The 18503-nt window shown below is 31.4% G+C and overlaps 3 protein-coding genes across 5 annotated transcripts; all 3 read right to left on the reverse strand.

Moving 5' to 3' along the window:
* Positions 1 to 1373: 1373 nt before the first annotated feature.
* On the reverse strand, positions 1374 to 3792 carry LOC119681971 (abl interactor 2). Of its 3 annotated transcripts, XM_038095290.1 has the most exons (8): positions 3660 to 3792; positions 3313 to 3576; positions 3032 to 3235; positions 2373 to 2977; positions 2071 to 2158; positions 1980 to 1991; positions 1734 to 1924; positions 1374 to 1672 (listed from the first exon to the last, which is right to left on the reverse strand). In XM_038095290.1, the coding sequence occupies exons 2-8, from the start codon at positions 3450 to 3452 to the stop codon at positions 1509 to 1511; spliced, it is 1404 nt and encodes a 467-aa protein (XP_037951218.1). In that variant the 5' UTR covers positions 3453 to 3576; positions 3660 to 3792; the 3' UTR covers positions 1374 to 1508. The 3 variants fall into 3 exon arrangements, with proteins under 3 accessions (XP_037951218.1, XP_037951220.1, XP_037951219.1); XM_038095292.1 differs by lacking the exon at positions 1980 to 1991 and having other exon boundaries at positions 1734 to 1912; XM_038095291.1 differs by lacking the exon at positions 1980 to 1991.
* A 1257-nt stretch (positions 3793 to 5049) lies between these two features.
* On the reverse strand, positions 5050 to 6766 carry LOC119683948 (alpha-2-macroglobulin receptor-associated protein). Its single transcript, XM_038097843.1, has 5 exons — positions 6458 to 6766; positions 6180 to 6395; positions 5909 to 6119; positions 5487 to 5848; positions 5050 to 5433 (listed from the first exon to the last, which is right to left on the reverse strand). The coding sequence occupies exons 1-5, from the start codon at positions 6650 to 6652 to the stop codon at positions 5305 to 5307; spliced, it is 1113 nt and encodes a 370-aa protein (XP_037953771.1). The 5' UTR covers positions 6653 to 6766; the 3' UTR covers positions 5050 to 5304.
* A 351-nt stretch (positions 6767 to 7117) lies between these two features.
* LOC119682949 (kinesin-like protein KIF19) lies at positions 7118 to 10804 on the reverse strand. Its single transcript, XM_038096526.1, has 8 exons — positions 10605 to 10804; positions 9637 to 9783; positions 9296 to 9580; positions 8266 to 9232; positions 8042 to 8190; positions 7826 to 7942; positions 7542 to 7765; positions 7118 to 7411 (listed from the first exon to the last, which is right to left on the reverse strand). The coding sequence occupies exons 1-8, from the start codon at positions 10725 to 10727 to the stop codon at positions 7183 to 7185; spliced, it is 2241 nt and encodes a 746-aa protein (XP_037952454.1). The 5' UTR covers positions 10728 to 10804; the 3' UTR covers positions 7118 to 7182.
* Positions 10805 to 18503: the final 7699 nt, after the last annotated feature.

The following is an 18503-nucleotide window of genomic DNA, read 5'->3' on the forward strand; positions in this document are numbered from 1 at the left end:
TATGATGGTTGTTACATCAAACATCGACAAATATTTTTAGGTCAATTATGAATGTCTATGATATAATATTCACATAGAATAATTGAATTTAGTAGTATTCATAAAATTTATTTTAAAAATTAGCATATTAGGTTCAATCATAATATCATTAAATATTTAACTGCACATTTAAAAATTTATGCATGAACTGGTCCATGGGGTCCATAGGATTTCTGATCATATTTCATTATAACACACATACCATTTATATCTTTGATTTATATTGTTAAGTGCAAGTTATGGTTATAAGAGAATATGGTAAAACCGATATGAGGGATCTGAATAATGAGAGTTAGTTCTTATAATTTAGAACGAGATAAAATAGAATGATAAGCAATTAGATCAAATTGAATTACCATTAGAATTGAATCTAACTACACATTCAAGATGTTCCGAATAAAAAGAATATTCTCAAAATAGAGATCTCACAGTTGCGTATTTACATTTAAAATCAAAAGAGACTGTTAAATAAAAAGTAAACTATAGTGAAACCATATAGAACGGGCCTTTATTCAGTTTAGGTAAGCGGATGAATGATGTTAGCTTTTATAACTGAAGTGCTTATTATAAAAAACAATAAACAGCATAAATAAGTGGTTTTTTTTTTATATTATACATATATGTTAACAGTAAATATGGATTTATATATATATATATATATATTTTTTTTTGATGAAATCAAAATTAGATTTTATATTCTTTTGTTTCGATTATGAACGGCCGGGTCTATGGAATCGGCAAGCAGATCCCAGCGGAATACGACAACACTTGAATCAACTTAAAATTAAAATACAAATATTTGCTTTCATGATATTTATTAACCATTATACATTTGTATTTGCAACATAAATTGTTTTAGCTATGTAAGATAAATTATTAATATATTTTCTTTAAACTTTATATAAACTAAAGGCAATGAATACACACTGCGTATAATTGGCTTTAGATTAATATATAACATTTATGAAAAAGTTGTAGCAAATGCCTATGGAACTATTTGTGATCATTTATTGATGGTTCTTAAATTTGCTTAAAATAAAGTAATATGTATTATATTATATATAATTCATAATATAAACTTAATTAAGAACATTGTATAATTGCTTATACATGGAATCGGATATTTATATAAGAGTTGAAAATATATGTATGATAAAAGTATAAATATTTAAATCTAAATTCTATTTAACTATTTAATTTTGTTATTCATTCTCTAAGTAGAAAAATCAGTAAAAATTTTGTTTTATTCAATTAATTCTTTATACTTTTACTTTGTAGAAAAAGGCAAAAGTTTCTTATCCAATATAAAAGTTAAATAGTATAATTATGCGAAATACTTAAAAATTGATATTTAAAATCCAGTTTCATTTAGATTACTATTATCATATATATAATTATATTGTTGATTTATGCATAAAGTTATCGTTTAAAAAATACGTGGCAGTACCCGTAGAACTATGATTGATTTCTTATACACATGGTTCTACATAGTTACCAGGGAATAAGCCAGTGACGCCATCCATAACACCTTCCCACCAGCCGTCATCATTTTTCTTTAAAACGTATAAAACGGAACTTTCTTGGAAACTTAATTCATCATCTTTATCTGCATAGTAGTCATATATTGCAACCACTGTTAAAAGGAATATTGTGATTTGATTACAATCTAATTTGATCTAATTTTGTTTCGTTACCCTTTTCAATATAGTTCTTTGGCACCCATCCAGGCAAATTTTGGTCTTCAGGCACAATTGGTGCTAATTGTCCATGTGCAGTAGATGTTCGTGGTCTACCAAAATCTTGATGTTCATCCTCTGGTGGAGGTGGTGGAGGCAACGGTGGTGATTGAGATCCTGGCCGCGCGAAGTTCAAACTAAAATGATTCCTAAAAATTAATGATAATTAAAGAAGAACAAAACTTTTGCGTTTGACAGGTTTACCTGTTACCATTTCTAGCAAGTGCGAAAGGTAATAAAAAAAATTCGAAAATAATTTATATATCTATTAATTCTTTTATATATAATATATTACCTATTAATATTCCTGCCCAATGTATGCATGCCAATATGACTTTGTTCAGTGATTTCATGTTGCGATACTGTCAACGGTGATGGTGGTGCTGTAAGTAAATTTGTAAGTAGTTGCGTCTTGTGTCCAACAATAATTGGAATACATTATTTAAACGAATAACACTTGACATTGTATTTCATGTATTGACCTTTCATATTATGCACACATATTATGTTTCATATTATGTGTGAAATGCGCATCGTTTAAATATAAATTCCTAATATTTTTGACATAATTTATATTAGAATCAGTGTAAGGCTTACGTGGCATACTACTGCGATCGTCGTATGTTGTGGGTGGCGGAGGTGGAAGTGACTGCATCAATCCTGCCGAAGGTAGATTAACATGAGTTGCTATTTGTTGGCTAGGTGGCATAGGTAAAGCACTATAACCAACTCCACGTTCGTTGCCTCCAGCAGTTACTGTTGTGCTCGAAGAAGCAGATGACATACGTTTTGGATGGCCAATTGGATAGTTTGGAGCATAATGCGAAGGCACTTGCGGTGGATTAACAACGGGCGGTGTACGATACTCCCTTGATTTACCTAAAGTACCTGTATTACTAACCGATTTGCCCAGTGTACCCGTATTTCCACGTGACATTTGAGGCGGTGTTGGTGGTTTAGTAGTTGGTGGAGGGCCAACTGATGGTGCCTGTGATGAAGGCACTAAAGATTGCACTGAACCATGGCTTGAGCCACGAATCTTTTGTCGCGACTGCGAGGCATTTACTCCATGGCCTATTTCATCTAGTATGGAATAGTCGATAGCTTTACGTACATATTTAATTGGCTTTTCAGGATTTATAGGTGCAACTATTTTAAATTGTCTCGAGCTCACTTTATTGGCAGTAAGCACACCAATTTCCCTAAATGATTAAGGATTATTATATTTAGAAAAGAATTAAAATATATCTATTTACCTTCTTGCTACTTTCTCTTTGTGAATGTGAACCGTCTGTGCTATATGGTTCATCTGTGATTCCATTTCACTTAATTGCTGCGCTTGCAATTCCAGCAGCTGCATGTAGCTGTAAGCCAATGTATTAATTTGATACGCTACGCTGGCTAGTGACTGTGTCGTATAGTTTTTTGTAGCTTCCAATGCAGCTTTTTTATTGTCAGCGCTATGTTTTAACAATATGTACAAATATATTAAAGTATATAAAACATGGAAAATAAATATTAGTCTTAAAGCAAGTACCGATAATAGGTATCTTCGCAGTAATCTGCGACGCGTTCTAAGTTTGTATGACTGTCGCGTAAGCTCTGACGTCCATCAGGAATTTCTGTGCGGATTAATGTTGCTAGTTCGTCCATTATGTTTTCACTTGCCATGACCATCTGGCTACACGTTTTTTATTTGTGCTAGTTTCACTGTAAGTAATAAAATACAAACAATATCTGAAGCCAAGTATAATTATACGCAGAATTTTGGGCGGTGGCAGCGTTGTGCTATATGATGTATCTATCGAAGAAAAAATTACAAATTGTAGATTGGAGAATGGTATTTATCACCATATCAAATATATTGACAAAATGAAAACTTACAATTATTTTCTAACGTTTTAATAACTTATGTTTTTTTCTTTGCACCTTCTACAAAAACCATATTTCTAAGTTTTACATCTTCTTGACTTCGAAGTCATCGACATACATTAGCTAAAATGATACAATGAGTAGTGTTGCCACACATGCATAACGCTTATATGCAAATTTTATTACAGCGGATAATAAACATTCCATACAACATGCTGTAATTTATTATTGGTATGTAACACATTCAAATCTGGTCTGCTAATCCTTTTGGATAAAAACAATAATAGTTTAGCAGTTAATTGTAATTTGATAAATTATATATATTAATAATATTATTATAAATTAACATAAACTAGTTGTATAAGTTAGCAAATTCAGTTTTTAGATAATATATATCAAAATTTTTCGAACAGTAGTAAACAAAAACAACAAAAATTCATTTTATATTATTTTAATTAATTGAATATTTGCCTAACCATACAGCTATTTCGAGTTATGTCAAATACCCATAGTCAGAGGTCTTGAAAATAATTCTTGTATTTAATTACAAGTACATAATTTTTTGAGACTACAAGTACTTAAAATCGAACTCGTGTCCTACCAAATTTTAAGCTCAGAGTCAGCGTACGTTAATCAACTGACTTAAAGCCGTACTTGACTTATATATTCAAATTTGGAGATTTGTTAATTTGCTGTGAAACTTCATTAACAAATTCACTTGCTGTGTTTATATTAGAACGAAATCATACATCAGCTCTAGAATAATTTAATTAATTAATTATATTTTTTAATTGTTGAATTTTAATACCTTATAGCTATATTTAAGAGAATTATATCATTATATTGTATATTTATTGGAAATTATATAATCGATTTCGTTTATCAGAAGTTTTTAATAAAAATCGTAATCGATTTCGATTTCGAATTAAAAATTTCGATGTTAAACATTTTCCATTTGCGTTAAAAAGAAAATATTATTAACTTGAATTAAATATAAAGGTTAGCAGCTGGTGAAATTGCAAATGCAACATTTAACTAGGCTTCTACACTGTCAAAATTTTGGCAAGATTTGTATGGTAAAATGTGAATATATATTATTTTCGAATTTCGTCTACAAACAAGAATTTATATGTCCGGAAAAAACTTGGGTATATTTAAAAACCATGTCAAATTCTATACAATAAAATTACAGACGGTTCATATTCGCAAAGAAAAAGTAGCATGACGGTATATAGAGATAACGAATTCTCCAATCGTGTGGGAATACAAAAATATTTTGATTTATAATTAAAGGGCAAATATAAGAATAGTGCACTAAACTGTTTCTGTAAATACATAGTTTTCGAATAACTGCTATATATGCATCGATATATATCTAGAAAAATTAAACCTTTCGCTTTAAAAACAACATAAATATTTATTTGTAATAATTGTATTAACACAAGTTTACATAAAAAACATATTCGAACAAAATTGTAAGCAGTTTTGTAAAGTATAAAAATATATCAATACATTACTTCTATAATTATTTATAAGCCCTTTGGCACATATTTTTAACACTTAAAGTTTATTCTTATATGTAGTTAATATAAAAATATATATTTATTTGATCGTATAATTAATTTGTGCAATGATTTCACTTTATAATAGGTCAGAATTAAAGCTCAGAGTGTTTAAAAATCGTTTTCTCTATAGATTCTTGTATTTTCTCTACTTTACGTGTTTGCTTCTTAATGTGATCTTCCATTTCAGTAAAACGGTCACTTTTGTCCTTATGCTTATCGTTCTAAAAATTAAAATTAAAACAAAAATTTTTTATCTATTTTAAAATTTAATTACCTTATATCTTTCTTCTTGCATGGCATGCTCTGCGTGCAGGTGCCTCAGTTTTAACAAGCGGCTTTCAAAATGATGCAGTTCAGTTTTAATAGAAGAGAGTTCCTTGTGAGTAAAATTACTAGCCTGTGCAACGCGCCACAAACCTTGTACTTTAGGTTCGATAAAATCCTGACTATGTGGTCCTGATGATACTAAACGTTCAAGTCTATCATAATGATCCTTGATGCCACGATGGTGATCACGTAAAGTGTTGATTTCATTTTCATATTTTTTGAGATTCATTTGTGGAGTATTGATTTCATTGTCATTAGGATCATTTGAGATCATGTTAAAATTGTCTAACTCATCTTCATCAACAGCATCTGCCAGAGAGCATAATTCATTCGGTTAAATATATGTTTTCTTTTAATTACACTACTTACTTTCATGTTTTCTGTTATCAGCAGTACCAACATTATCGAGCAAGCTATAGTACACGTCAACCTTATCTTGATGATGTTCAAACTCTTGTTTCAATGAGTTAAGTTCTTCTTGTGTAAAGCCAGAAACTTCCGCTTTTTCCCATAATTTATTAAGTTTTTTATCTTTGAAAAGATTTTTATTAAGATGCCTTTCTTCTGGATCATGAAATTTCTTTAATCAAATATTTTAAATTAATTATATTAATTTTTTATATTTTAAATAGGTACGTACTTTATATGGTTTCAATTTCCCCGTATCTTCAGTTTCTTCAAAATGCTCCAGCAAGTCATAAGTACTCATAATACCAATTAGTTTTCTTCTCAGTTCATTTTCCTTTAGACCATCTTTATCTTTATGCTGTGAATTCAATTGTTTCCAAGCTATTTCTTCTTTATCCTGTATTTTCAGTTCCATATACAATGACTTCAGTTTCGGTTCCGTAAGCCGCTGTAATATAGAAAGGTTAAAAATCAAGAAAACATTAAATGTTGAGAAAAATATTGACTTACATTTTGTGCTTTAGTCCAGACCAAATTAAGTTTCGCCATACGAAAAGGTCGTTGTAAGTTTCGAAATTCTGGGTCATACTTTTCTGTAGTGAAATGCTGGTTATTGGCCTCACGTGAGTACTTTTTACTATGCTTCTTATCGCTTGTTGCTACTTGGAAGCACAGGAAAATCACAGCCAAGTATATTATTTTCATTTTTTGAATAAATTGTTATTGAACACAAGAAATTAATACGATATCTACTCTATTTGTATCATTCTCCGGCTTGATGACACGAATATATTATTTTTGTCGGTCTTTAATGTTGTGGCGTAGGGTTGCCATACACTCTCTTAAAATTAAATTTGAACAATTAAACTTTATTTATTGTAAATAATGTAATGGAAGCAATAGTAACAATTGCTGGTTTAATTTTGAAACACTCAATTTTTATATAAAATTTTCTAAATAAAACAAATATAAATCCACTGCCATGAATAAATCATTTTCTCTTTATTAGACTTAAATTCAAGTAAGCAAAAATAATATCTCTTATTCAAACTAAATAAAGAAAATTGAATTGATTTGGTTTTTGTTATTTTATATTTATAAATATTTTATATTTATAGAAGAAAAAAGCTTATAAATTGAATATACCAAAAATATTATCTATCTGCTTGACAACTTAACTTTTCCCTGAGCAATTACAACTACTTATCATTTTTCAATAAAAATAAATATACAATTTAAGTAGAAGACTGCTTAGAGACTCTATATGCACGACGCATTGTAGAAGTACTTGTTGCTGGTAACTTAGGCAAACGTGGGTTCACTACTGGTCCCATATGGCGGTCAGGACCTTCATGAGCTGATATGTACTCTGCAGAAGAAATAGTAGCCATATGTCCTTCTATGGGTGGCAGTGGTGAAGACGGCGACCATTCGGAACCTGAACTCGATTCCGGTGATTCAGAACTGTATAAATATAAAATAAATATAAAAATTAAAATTTATTTCAGTAGATCAATATTTTATATGATTTATTAATAATAATATGTAATACATCATATAAAATATAACTTATTCATTTATGTAATATTTATACCCAGCTGTGTAAATTGGAGGTAATTTCCTTTCATATGATGTGCCCGGCGTAACAGAACCCGCATGTATTTCTTGCTGGTATAGGCCATATAATTCTCTAAGCTCATCAGGCAGTTCAACATTCCCTTCCTCAATGAGTCTACGTTGTGAACTTATGATATCTTCACATAATCTGCGTTGACGTTCTGCTCGCAATAACTGTAGGTCACGTCTTCGCAGTTCAGCCTGTAAAATTTTGTAATTTTATAAATGTTAATATGGAATCATAGTTTCTAAAACTAAAACCTGTCTCGCCAAGCGTTCCGCCTGTAAAGATACTTTGTCGGCTTCTAATTCATGTACTCTACAAAGTAAAGCTAACAGCTCCCGTTCTTCATCACTACTTATACGTTCAGGAAGTTCCTAATCAAGCAAATCAAGTTCAAAATAAAAAAAGTGTTATTCAATTTGTTTAACAATTCTATTTGTAGGTTCTGAATATTTTTGAATTATTATACTTACGTCTTCTAGTTGGACACCTTTTTGCCTACACATTTCAAGCTCTTGTTCAGTTCGTTCACGTATTTCTTTATATCGCCTTGTTTCTTTCTCAATAGCAGCTAATTCTCCCCAAGCATTTTTTAAAGCAACAGACCCTTCAGATTCTATATCTTAAATATATAGTTTAATATATAATTAATTCTTTAACTAATACTTTTAATCCAAATAAAAAACCATGTCACCACCTTCATCTCCAGGCAGATCGTAAAGCTTTCCTAAACGCCCTTGCCAATGTGATATAATCATATGTTGACGTTCAGCATCTAGTTCCAAACCCAATAAATGACTCTCAGCTTCCAGTAATTTACGCCTCAGTTTCATTTGTTGTTTAAAAGTTAAGACTATTTGTTCTCTTAAGTATCTTAATTCAGCTTTACGTTTTTCATCATCTTCATCATTAAGAGGTTGTGTCGATATTGAGGCGGCGGCACCACTACGAGGTCTGTCGGTGAGCATTTTGGAGCGCAATCGCGTAACTTCTTCGCGTAATTCCGAAACAAGATTTTGATAATGTTTTGTGGGAAAATCCTTCACTTCATCAATATAAACAGAATTTTGTAAACGAGTAGAGATACTATTCGCTCGATCTGCATAAACTAAAGTGTTTTTCGTTTCATCGCGATGTTTTCCTTCAGGTGCAACATGTGCTATCATTACTGTTTTGCATTTCCCACTAAGCGCTTCCTTCAATAGACGAGTGAGCTTTGAGTCTCGGTAATTAACATAACGTGCACCACCAGACAAAGCGTTAATGCAATTACCTAATGCCAGAAGGCTCCGGTTAATATGTGCGCCTTCCTGTAAGCGTTTACCACGATTTTTCGTTTTTTTCGCACGTTCCGAACCAGCTAAGTCTGTGAGAAACAGACGGCCTTGCTTTGTGCCAAGTGGAGTCTTTGTTTGCACAGTAATGCTAAGCAATGCATGACTACGTGATGATGTCTGATTTGCAGCAGTTGGTTCCATCGTACGGGCTTTATTACCTTTCATAAGCAAAGATATGACATGCTGATGACTTGTGGTAGTTATCTCGGAAAGTCCTGCAACAGTGATGCGTTGACCACGATTGTCTTCACGTAATTCCAAAGGACCACCTGGATTAAGCAGATCGCGTATAAGTTCATTATAAATTTCCAAGTATGAAATAGAAACCTATAAAAAAAAAGCAGAAAATATAAAATATATAACATATAAAGCTTTTTAAGGAATACATACTTGACATATATTTGTTTCCTTCGCTATTTCTACATATTTAAATATCTCCTCTATAGCGCGCACCATAAGTCCGCTGTCATTGTTATTGGGATCAGAATCGTAAGCTACCGCTGTAGAAACTCCTCGCTCAGCTGTTGTGCTAGATGAAATAGTTTTTTTTCTACAAGGTCCGAGCATTGTGTGTGTTTTTCCAGATCCCGTAGCACCGTACGCAAAAACAGCGGCGTTGTAACCATTTAGAACATCTCTTACCAAAGGAGCTGTTGTCGTTTTATACACCATTTCCTAAAAAAAAGTGTTCGTAAATAACACATTTTGCAAGAGTTCTAATAAAATCTTACCTGTGAGTCCCCTTCCTTAAAGACATGATCATAGGAATATTTGCGCGGTCGACTCTTGCCACCATCATCAAAAAATAAAGATTTATTTGATATGACTTCAATACATCTATCAGTTTGCTCAAAACATGGCCTCACGCGCACTACAACCTATAAGTCAAAACATTGGAATTAACCATCAGCGTAAAATATAAAATGTATTCAAAAAAGAACTATTTAAGAAAGTAAATAAAATATCACATACAAACATAGCGAATATGGGCAGATAATTAGGTTGGGTTTTAATTTCAAAGAATCAGACCTTTTAATTTTAAAAAATCAATATATAACACTCTGAGGACTATGGTTAAGATTATTTTAAAACCTAAATGATCATCAATTAGTAAGGCATAATATCCAATATTTTATGCCTAACGGTCTTTGTTAATAATATGGTATAAACACACCACAATTTTGCTTAGCTAGTTGTCGTAATCCATTTGGGCACCCTCAGGTTCGAAGTATTCTCTCAACGTTTTTTTCTAGTACAAAATATTCTACGCTCATAATTTTTGGAATTGGTGAATTTACGGTTGCAATATCTCCAGAATCTGGCTTCATCAAATAAGAGGCTAACAAATCTCCTAATTTTAACACGACTAAAAGGTTAGGGTGATTTTTGTAGAGCACTTAGATTTCGCATGCATACTGATAATATCATTGTCTTGTTCAACAATACCTCTGCGGTTAAATAGAAATGAATACCTATCAAGAAACTTTACGTTGCTTAGGAGTATCACTACATTTTTACTATTTTACTTTTTTTCGTATAGATCGAACTAATGACTAAAATGTGGAGATCTATATTTCTGTGTTTATGTATTACTATTTTTTAATCTTATAAATTTAAAGTAGAGGTTCAACTAAACATGTTTCAAATAAATTTAAATAAAAAAGAGAAAAGATTTTTGTAGAAATACATAAATACATACCACTAATCGCTCTTCCTGTGGAGGTGCAGTTCCAAAACCAGTTGTTCCTCTTCCGCTAGGTGGTGCTGTTGATGAATTTGAACTTGCTCCACTACTGCTTGACCAAGTGCCATTTTGCGCCATTTCGAAATGTTAGGTGTTTCGATGTTTTGCTTTTTTGCTTTTGTAGCTTCTAGGCAAAAAGACTTCAAAACAAGTATATTTCTCAGTTAATGAACGCTTCCATTAATCACAAGTTAATAATTGTAGTAAATGACCCAAAAAGTGTAAACGATAATGTATGTACTATAGTTAAACTAATGAAACAGAAAAAAAAAATAAAAAAAATAAAAAATTATAGTACATCGTTGAGAAGCAATAAAAGTAAAGTTAAGTTAGTAAGTAAAGTAAGTAAAAAGGTTCAATGGTGAAGAACCTCATCCTTTAGTAAACACGAGCATTTTTAGTCAGTAGTTTTAATGATATTGAACTCGATTAAAAACTAAGTAACTTTCGTATTAGAAATTGTCATTTGGTTGCTATTTGTTTACCTTATGTTATTTCAAACTTCGATTTGATTGCCATCGTTGGTTTCTGAAACATTCTCAACCCATTCGACAAATGTGGTTCGATTGTAAGCAATCGTAACACAAATGACTGAACTGTTTTAAGAAAGCGCGCAAGAAACGCCCTACGCCATGTATTATTAAGAAGGAACCAACTAATTATATAAACAAAATTAATAACGATTGGAAAGCAACAAAAAATAGTTGTATAAATAAATGAATAAATAAGAATAATTCGATTGTAATGGATTGTAACGTTCATTAATCAATTTTTTTCTTTAATGACACTTCAATTAAAAAAAATACTGAACACATACGCAGCAAATGCGGTACGATTTGCATGTGAACCCCCGATGCACACACACGATGAGCTTTGGGTAGTTAAATGCATTAGAGTTCTGATTGATGTACTCTTTCCCTTGGTGAAATAATAGTTGCCTATATTTTTGGAAACCATCATAATGGAGCATTAATTCAATATAATCGATTTAAACTATAATTGACATTTCAATCGTTTGAATTGGTTTTCCATGCATAATTTATTAGGTTGGGTTGGGTTGCTCTGCAGAGAACGTGTACTATGATCTGTTCAAGCACTTAGCTTATTGGTAGTTATTCACTCAAGAAACACTTTTACTTAAACACTCACCTAATTCAATTCCAATTAAATAGTGAAAATCGCTGAAAGTCACGATATATAAGAATATATGTTTAAATAACAACTACAATTTCAGTAGGCACGCGTAATGTTGAATTGCTTGCGAAGTGGATTGTCGGTTCATACGTAATTAACATAGACTCTACATTTTGAGCTTAAGACAATATACATAGTGGCTTGAATATGATACTCTACAGTGAACTTCCAACTTCCTGTTGTTTTTTCTAGTAGAACCGTACGAGTTAGCCATGGTGTATAAGGAATAAAATTTAATATTATATATATTAGTGAATTTTTGCCCAAAAAACTTTGTAGAAGGGGGCTGTGTGATAAAGCATTGATCTCCGAAACTTTGAAAAATTAATTAAGAAAAATTAATATTTTACGAATATTTCAACAAGCACAAAAAACAACAAGACTTAGGTATTGAATTAAAGTAGATTCAATAGATTATAAATTAAACAAATATTAAAACGAGATCCGTTCTCCTAAATGAATTTTGCATTTTTTATATAAAAGTGAGAAACCACTCTAGCTGCACAAATCGCAGAATCTAAAATGACAGGATGATTGTAAAGCATAACTTTACAAAAAACTTCAAAATAGAGAAGCAATTGGGAAGACTTGCCCAAAACCCAAATAATAAAAGGATATAATATCATGGTATACAGACGGTGAGGGAGCTGGAGCTGGTGTATATGGATCAGGCAAAAGATACTGGGAACTACTGGAAAAGTATGTAACCATCTTTTAAGAGGAAATATACGCGATAGATAAATCTTGCACGTAACTACCGAAACCGTAGAATTGCAATACTGACTGGCAGCTAGGCAACTAAAATGGCACTCATGTCTTACCAGATGACATCTAAACTGGTATTGGAGTGCATTGTCCAGCTGAACATACCTGACTTGAGCAATTAGGTGCACTTAATATGGATTCCGGGGCACGCTGAAAGCCTAGGTAATTAGATGGAAGACAAACTCGCAAAGAAAGACGCGGCTTCAATAATGATAGGCCCAGAACCCATACCCTATTTGAGGTCTAGGTAAAGAAGCTCCAACCCTTTTTATGGATAGCGCAAAGGAAAACAAAAGAGAACTATATTGTGAAGGGTGCTTTTTGGGACTTACAACCTAAAATTCTTTAAGGATTGCATATGTTAATAACAGAGAATAACTTAAGAATTATTATGGGAATACAAACCGGTCCTTGTAGATTGAATAATCACCTATCGAAGTTAGGAACTCAATCCAACTCAGACTGCAGATACTGTAGAGAAGAGAGAGAAACTTCATACCATGTACTTGGGGAGTACCCGGCATTGATGTACAAGTGGAAGAAACATCTAGGAGGGTATTTCACGGAAAATAGAGAATGAGGGTTAGGAAAGATAGGCTCTATACTGTCTTTTATTAAAGAAATCGCACTTGGAGAAGCACTCTAATCCGACTAAGGAGCACAATATATGTTTTAGTTCTCAGTGCACCTGCTATCTTGACCAACTCGAGCACCTCTTTCTAAAAAGCATTTTAAGATTTGTCGAAAGTTGAAAGGGGGTATTGAACCTCTAAGCTTCTCATATGGTAATATAATGGGCCAATAGGTCTAAATGGATTCTTAGGATCACTGGTATAATCTAACCTAACCTAAATATTGCTTTGCATTTTTTGTCAAATGTTACAAATTAACTAATAATATTGTTCTTCGTGGTGCTCTCTCGCGACAAACCTAATGTTGAGTATACACATATTTTTTGTGGAGCGCTATTCAGTAAAACATAGATATAGTTTCTAGATTTAAGTCACATTATACATAACAGTTTCATTATTAAAAAAACAAATTTCATTTGAAAAAAATAAAAATGATATGTATATGATGACGAATTTAAGAGAAATGTAAATAGGTAATAAATAACGAAATGAATATATTGAAATTAAAAGCATTCGGGTATCATTGAACCGAGATAATGAGGCGGCTGAACAATACAATAAACAAGTTGCGATTGTAAGAGCCAGACAGATTTAACAATATAAGAATAAATGTTATAACAGAACCACTGTTATAATGAAAATGATTAAAAAAATCTTTGTCTTCTGCTAACTCGTTTTCGTTTTTTTCAACTGCATCAATCAATCCCGCCCACAGTGCATTTCTTTGCACTTTGATGAATGCAGCAAAGTGACATAAATAAACTATTGCATATTTTATATTCACTGTTCATTGGGCTGTTTGTGGGCTAAGGGAGTCATACTATCGTTTGTATGGGTTTATCGGTTTGTCGTTTGTCACTTGCTCTCTAAATATAACGTTTTTTATTTTTGTTTCAATTTTTTTTTTTTATTTTTTTCACAATGTGCTCCATTGTACGGCGTTCATTCAGCCGTGCATTAATAAGTAAGTGTTGAACAATTTTATTTTTATTGTTTTGTTTTTGTTTTTTTTCTTTTTTTTGTTTTTGTTTTAGTTATTGCTTTTTGATTATTCATGTTAGATTGTCTTGACTTTTTTATATTTAATTTCATTTGCTTTTTAGTAACACTGAGTTGTCACTGTTATTACTGCTGCTGTTGTTGCTGTTGTTGTTATTATTATTACTGTTAATACTGTTATTGATGTTGTTGTGGTGGTGTTTTGTGCTTTATTGTAATAATGTTAATTTAGCCGCGATGCAGTGGTTTTTTATTTAATATACATATATATTTTTTTTTAGATGTTTAGTATTGCTTTTGCAATTAAATATCCTTTGTCCTGTGGTTAGTTTAACACATTTGCTTCTCAACTACAAGAACAAATGTTTTGGAGTAGTGTTGTGAAATATTGGTTTTGTCCTTCTGACTGGTTTCTAAAATGTTTTGAAAACTGCGTGCGAGCCCTGAAATTACAGTGTTTTTCTATTTATTTTGTAAGAAATCATGTTATGTAGTTTGGTTGTATGCAAATGGCGTTTATATTGAAGGCTTTTAATTATCGTTGCGATTCATGGAATTTTAGGATTTCAAAAAATAACGGTGGGGCTATAATCACATCAAAGCGATAAATTACCATATTTTGATGAATTACTAAAAACATTTAGTTAGGTTGAAGAGGCGCTTTGTAATGTGATTTAGCTTATAAAATAAAAATAATTATAAATATTCTTAAGTATTTAGTATAAAAATTATATACATACATATGACTAACTTTTAATACAACGTAGGCCTTTGTGGTGAATGATATTTTTATTACTATTATTAGAATTTTTCATAATCCGAGTCTTAGACTAAGAAAATGTGCTCTGTGGTCCAATTTCAGTTGAAATGATAATTATTAGGATTATTTTTAGTATCTTTAGATTGTTGTTGTCTTAAAGGTACTAGTTGTTAATATTTAATAATATGTAATTTTCAAGGGTAATTAATTTTATTTTATTCAAATTATTGGTCATCTGTTTCCACAAATTTAGCCCATTTTTCAAGTAATTTATGAATACGTTACATTTCAGAAAAACTGCTTGTGTTTTGCGGCAAACTATTCGTCGATCCATTTTCGAATTTCTTCGAAATTGTTAAAGTTCTGCTCTGCGAACGTGTGGCTTATTGATGCAAAGAGGTGATCGTCAGAAGACGCCAGGTTTAGGCAATATGACGGGTGTTGAAAAAACTCTCATCCTTCACTAGTTTTGCTGTGTGAGACCGCGTGTTGTTGAGTAATAAAATCACTCTGCGAAAACTTCTGGCCCATTTGTGCCATCTTTCAATCAACCCGGAAAAAACTTATGCATACATCTGTTATTGCATGTTTCTCTTATATTGCTAGCCAGTAAGACTGCAAAGGAGATGCACAGGAGAGTGGAAGCGGCGTATGTGTTAATATTGATCTGTTCCATTAGATTGTATATTGGTTTTACTAAGTATGGGTTTTGGATGGTATTTGTATTATTATATAGGCACATACAATAGTGCCTCTCTTTATATTTAATGGCTAGTAATGCAGTACATCCATTAAGGATATACATAATAATGTTTCTGGAAACTCTGCCCTCAAGTCAGTTACTGTGATTTTCGTTTATATAGAGACTTTTTTAGAAAGTATTTTGCACACGTTCTTGTATTGTTGTAAAAAAAACCTCTGTTACATTGGTTTTGTTTATATGTGGGTCTATTTGTTTTGGGTATTTTACATATATTGTTTTTGATTTCCATATTGTTATTGTAACTTTCAATGTGGGTTGGTTGATGGGAACGCTGTTTTTCAAATTTAGTGGTGATTTAGATTCGTCTGCTTGTGGGTATATGTGAATACATCAAATACTTGGGACTTGATATATAAGTAATTACTTAGTTTGTATATTTACCGTTGAAAAAGCGCTTGTAGACTTGTTATTCTTCTGTCTCCAAATCTCCTGGCTATCTTAACATGCTTGATTGCAGCTTCAGGTGGGGATATTTGTGTTTTTTGGTTGTTGTCCTTATGTATGTATCCAATTTTTAAAGGCCAGTATCGATTCCTAGTGTAGTCTGTTTTAAAATTTTAATATGACATATGCCACAATTTAATATGTACAATGGGAGAATTTTTTTGAACCAATGTAAGCCTGTCTTTCATCATATAGACTGGTATTGGCATCTATCTTACTAGTATTATCAGGAAAATAATTTTTTTAAAATCTATTTTAATATTATCCAAATTTATTTATAAGTTTGCTAAAAAAATGTTTGTAAACCTTGAAGTATTTTTTAATATTATTAAGAAAACATAAAACAGAAAGGAATGTAACATTTAAGTTTATGCAAATAACTGTTGAAATTTTGTTGAGTTAAACCAAAAATATTCTAAATTATTAAGTCCACTGGAAACCTTTTAATTTTTTCTTTTCATGCTGTAAATTCCGGTACATAGTAAGCGTCTTTAGTACATAAAAAAGGAGGTTTATGTACTTACATTAACTTTGATTGCATTTTATAAAAAGTCATGAGCAGGAACTATTAAATTGTGGGCATGACCTTTGCCTACTTCGTCTTCGAGTACTTTAAGGAATATTCATTTGAGTAAGGTTGATTTTTATTAATGCCTTGTTCCATTTACAAGTAGTCAACGCTACTGATTTATGCTGTAGTAGCGTGAGGCACGACAATTTAATTACCCTATTTTTGCTTAACTTCAGAAATCTTTCAGAAGGTCCAAGCCGTCAAAAATTGCTGCTAGTGACCCTGAGTTCATTTAAATGACCATTAGTTTTAACCCTTAAGTTTGGCAAATACTAACAAAAGTCAGCGTAGTCAAGGTGCCATTGAACGTTGAGGTATTTTTATACCCCAATCTTTTAACTATTAAGTTTTTCTTTTGTTGTTTGTTCTAAACTTTAGTTATTTTTGGAATTCATATTTTGCATTTAATAATGTCTTTACGAGAAATAAGGAAATAAAGGTAATCATTATAGTTCTCCATAAATACGCCCTATTCAGTAGTTTATGAGTTAATACAAAAGCATTGACATATAACGGATGGGTTAAGGACGGGTTCAACATGTTAAAATATAAATTAAAAATATATAAAAAGCATATATATTATGTCTCTTTCATTATATAGTATAACCTATAAAATTGTGCAAAATATTTTAGTTTATGCTGTTGTGTCCAAAATAGGAATATTTTAGAACAGAATCACCCATTTGAAACTAATGGATTTGGACTCGGATTAGACTCTCGTTAGAGACCTATATTATTGCATACGATCCGTGAAATATGAGTTAAGATAAGAGAAAAAAGATGGCAGGTAGACTTAAATATATCTATATTGGCAATACCAATAGTCATCGTTTATAGAAAACTCTATTTCATCTTAAGCCTTTTTTAGACATATAAATGCTAATTTTCTTTGTATTTTATCTACTGGAAAGCATCAAAATTTTGATAATTTTTCTATTCTTTATATAGATTAAAGAATATATATATTTGGAAGTACTGTCCCACATATGATGAATTTCATGACAAAAGTGAAGAGATCGCAGGGTATATGTTCACAATGCCTGAAGTCTTAAATGATATTAAAAGATTTGAAAAAAATTGATCTTATCTTGATGGAGTCACATTATATGACTATCTAATGGTGGTTTGTATCCTCAAAAGACCTATATACGTAGGCTTTTTCTAAGATTTATCGCTGTAAGAATATCTGATTAATGATTGGCGAGTTTTACACTATCTGCACGTACCGTTTTATCCATCTTGTGTCATTATAAAGCAACACACACTTTGTTATGACGAGGCTTTAGAATTTTACCACCTTATTTTTGAAATTGATATGATTATCATTAGATAGCACTTTGGAGGAATATTTCTTTTCTAATATATTACTTATATATGGTTATATAGAGATCTTAAAGGTCCGCACAGTATAAGAAGAAAATAGAAATAAAGCACAGAGTATTGGAAAATACATATTTGAGAAGCTATCCTGACGACATAGCTTTCCAAATGCTTAATACCCAATAGGATTCAGTCGCTTACGTAGTTACACCACGCTAGATCTTTAACATTGTATTCCAAGGACTTGAGTAGCAATTGTTTTCAAGCCGCTAGATATTCATTTTTATTTTGGTCAATTTAGTTAAATTTTAACAGTTTGGAATATTTATAAAAATTTATGAAGAAAAAAGTTATATTGTATTATAGTATGGACTGTAAAGAATGTAAGCAATGTAAGGGGGTCTAC

Source organism: Teleopsis dalmanni, chromosome 2 (assembly GCF_002237135.1).
Source record: "Teleopsis dalmanni isolate 2A chromosome 2, ASM223713v2, whole genome shotgun sequence".
Lineage (NCBI taxonomy): Eukaryota > Metazoa > Arthropoda > Insecta > Diptera > Diopsidae > Teleopsis > Teleopsis dalmanni.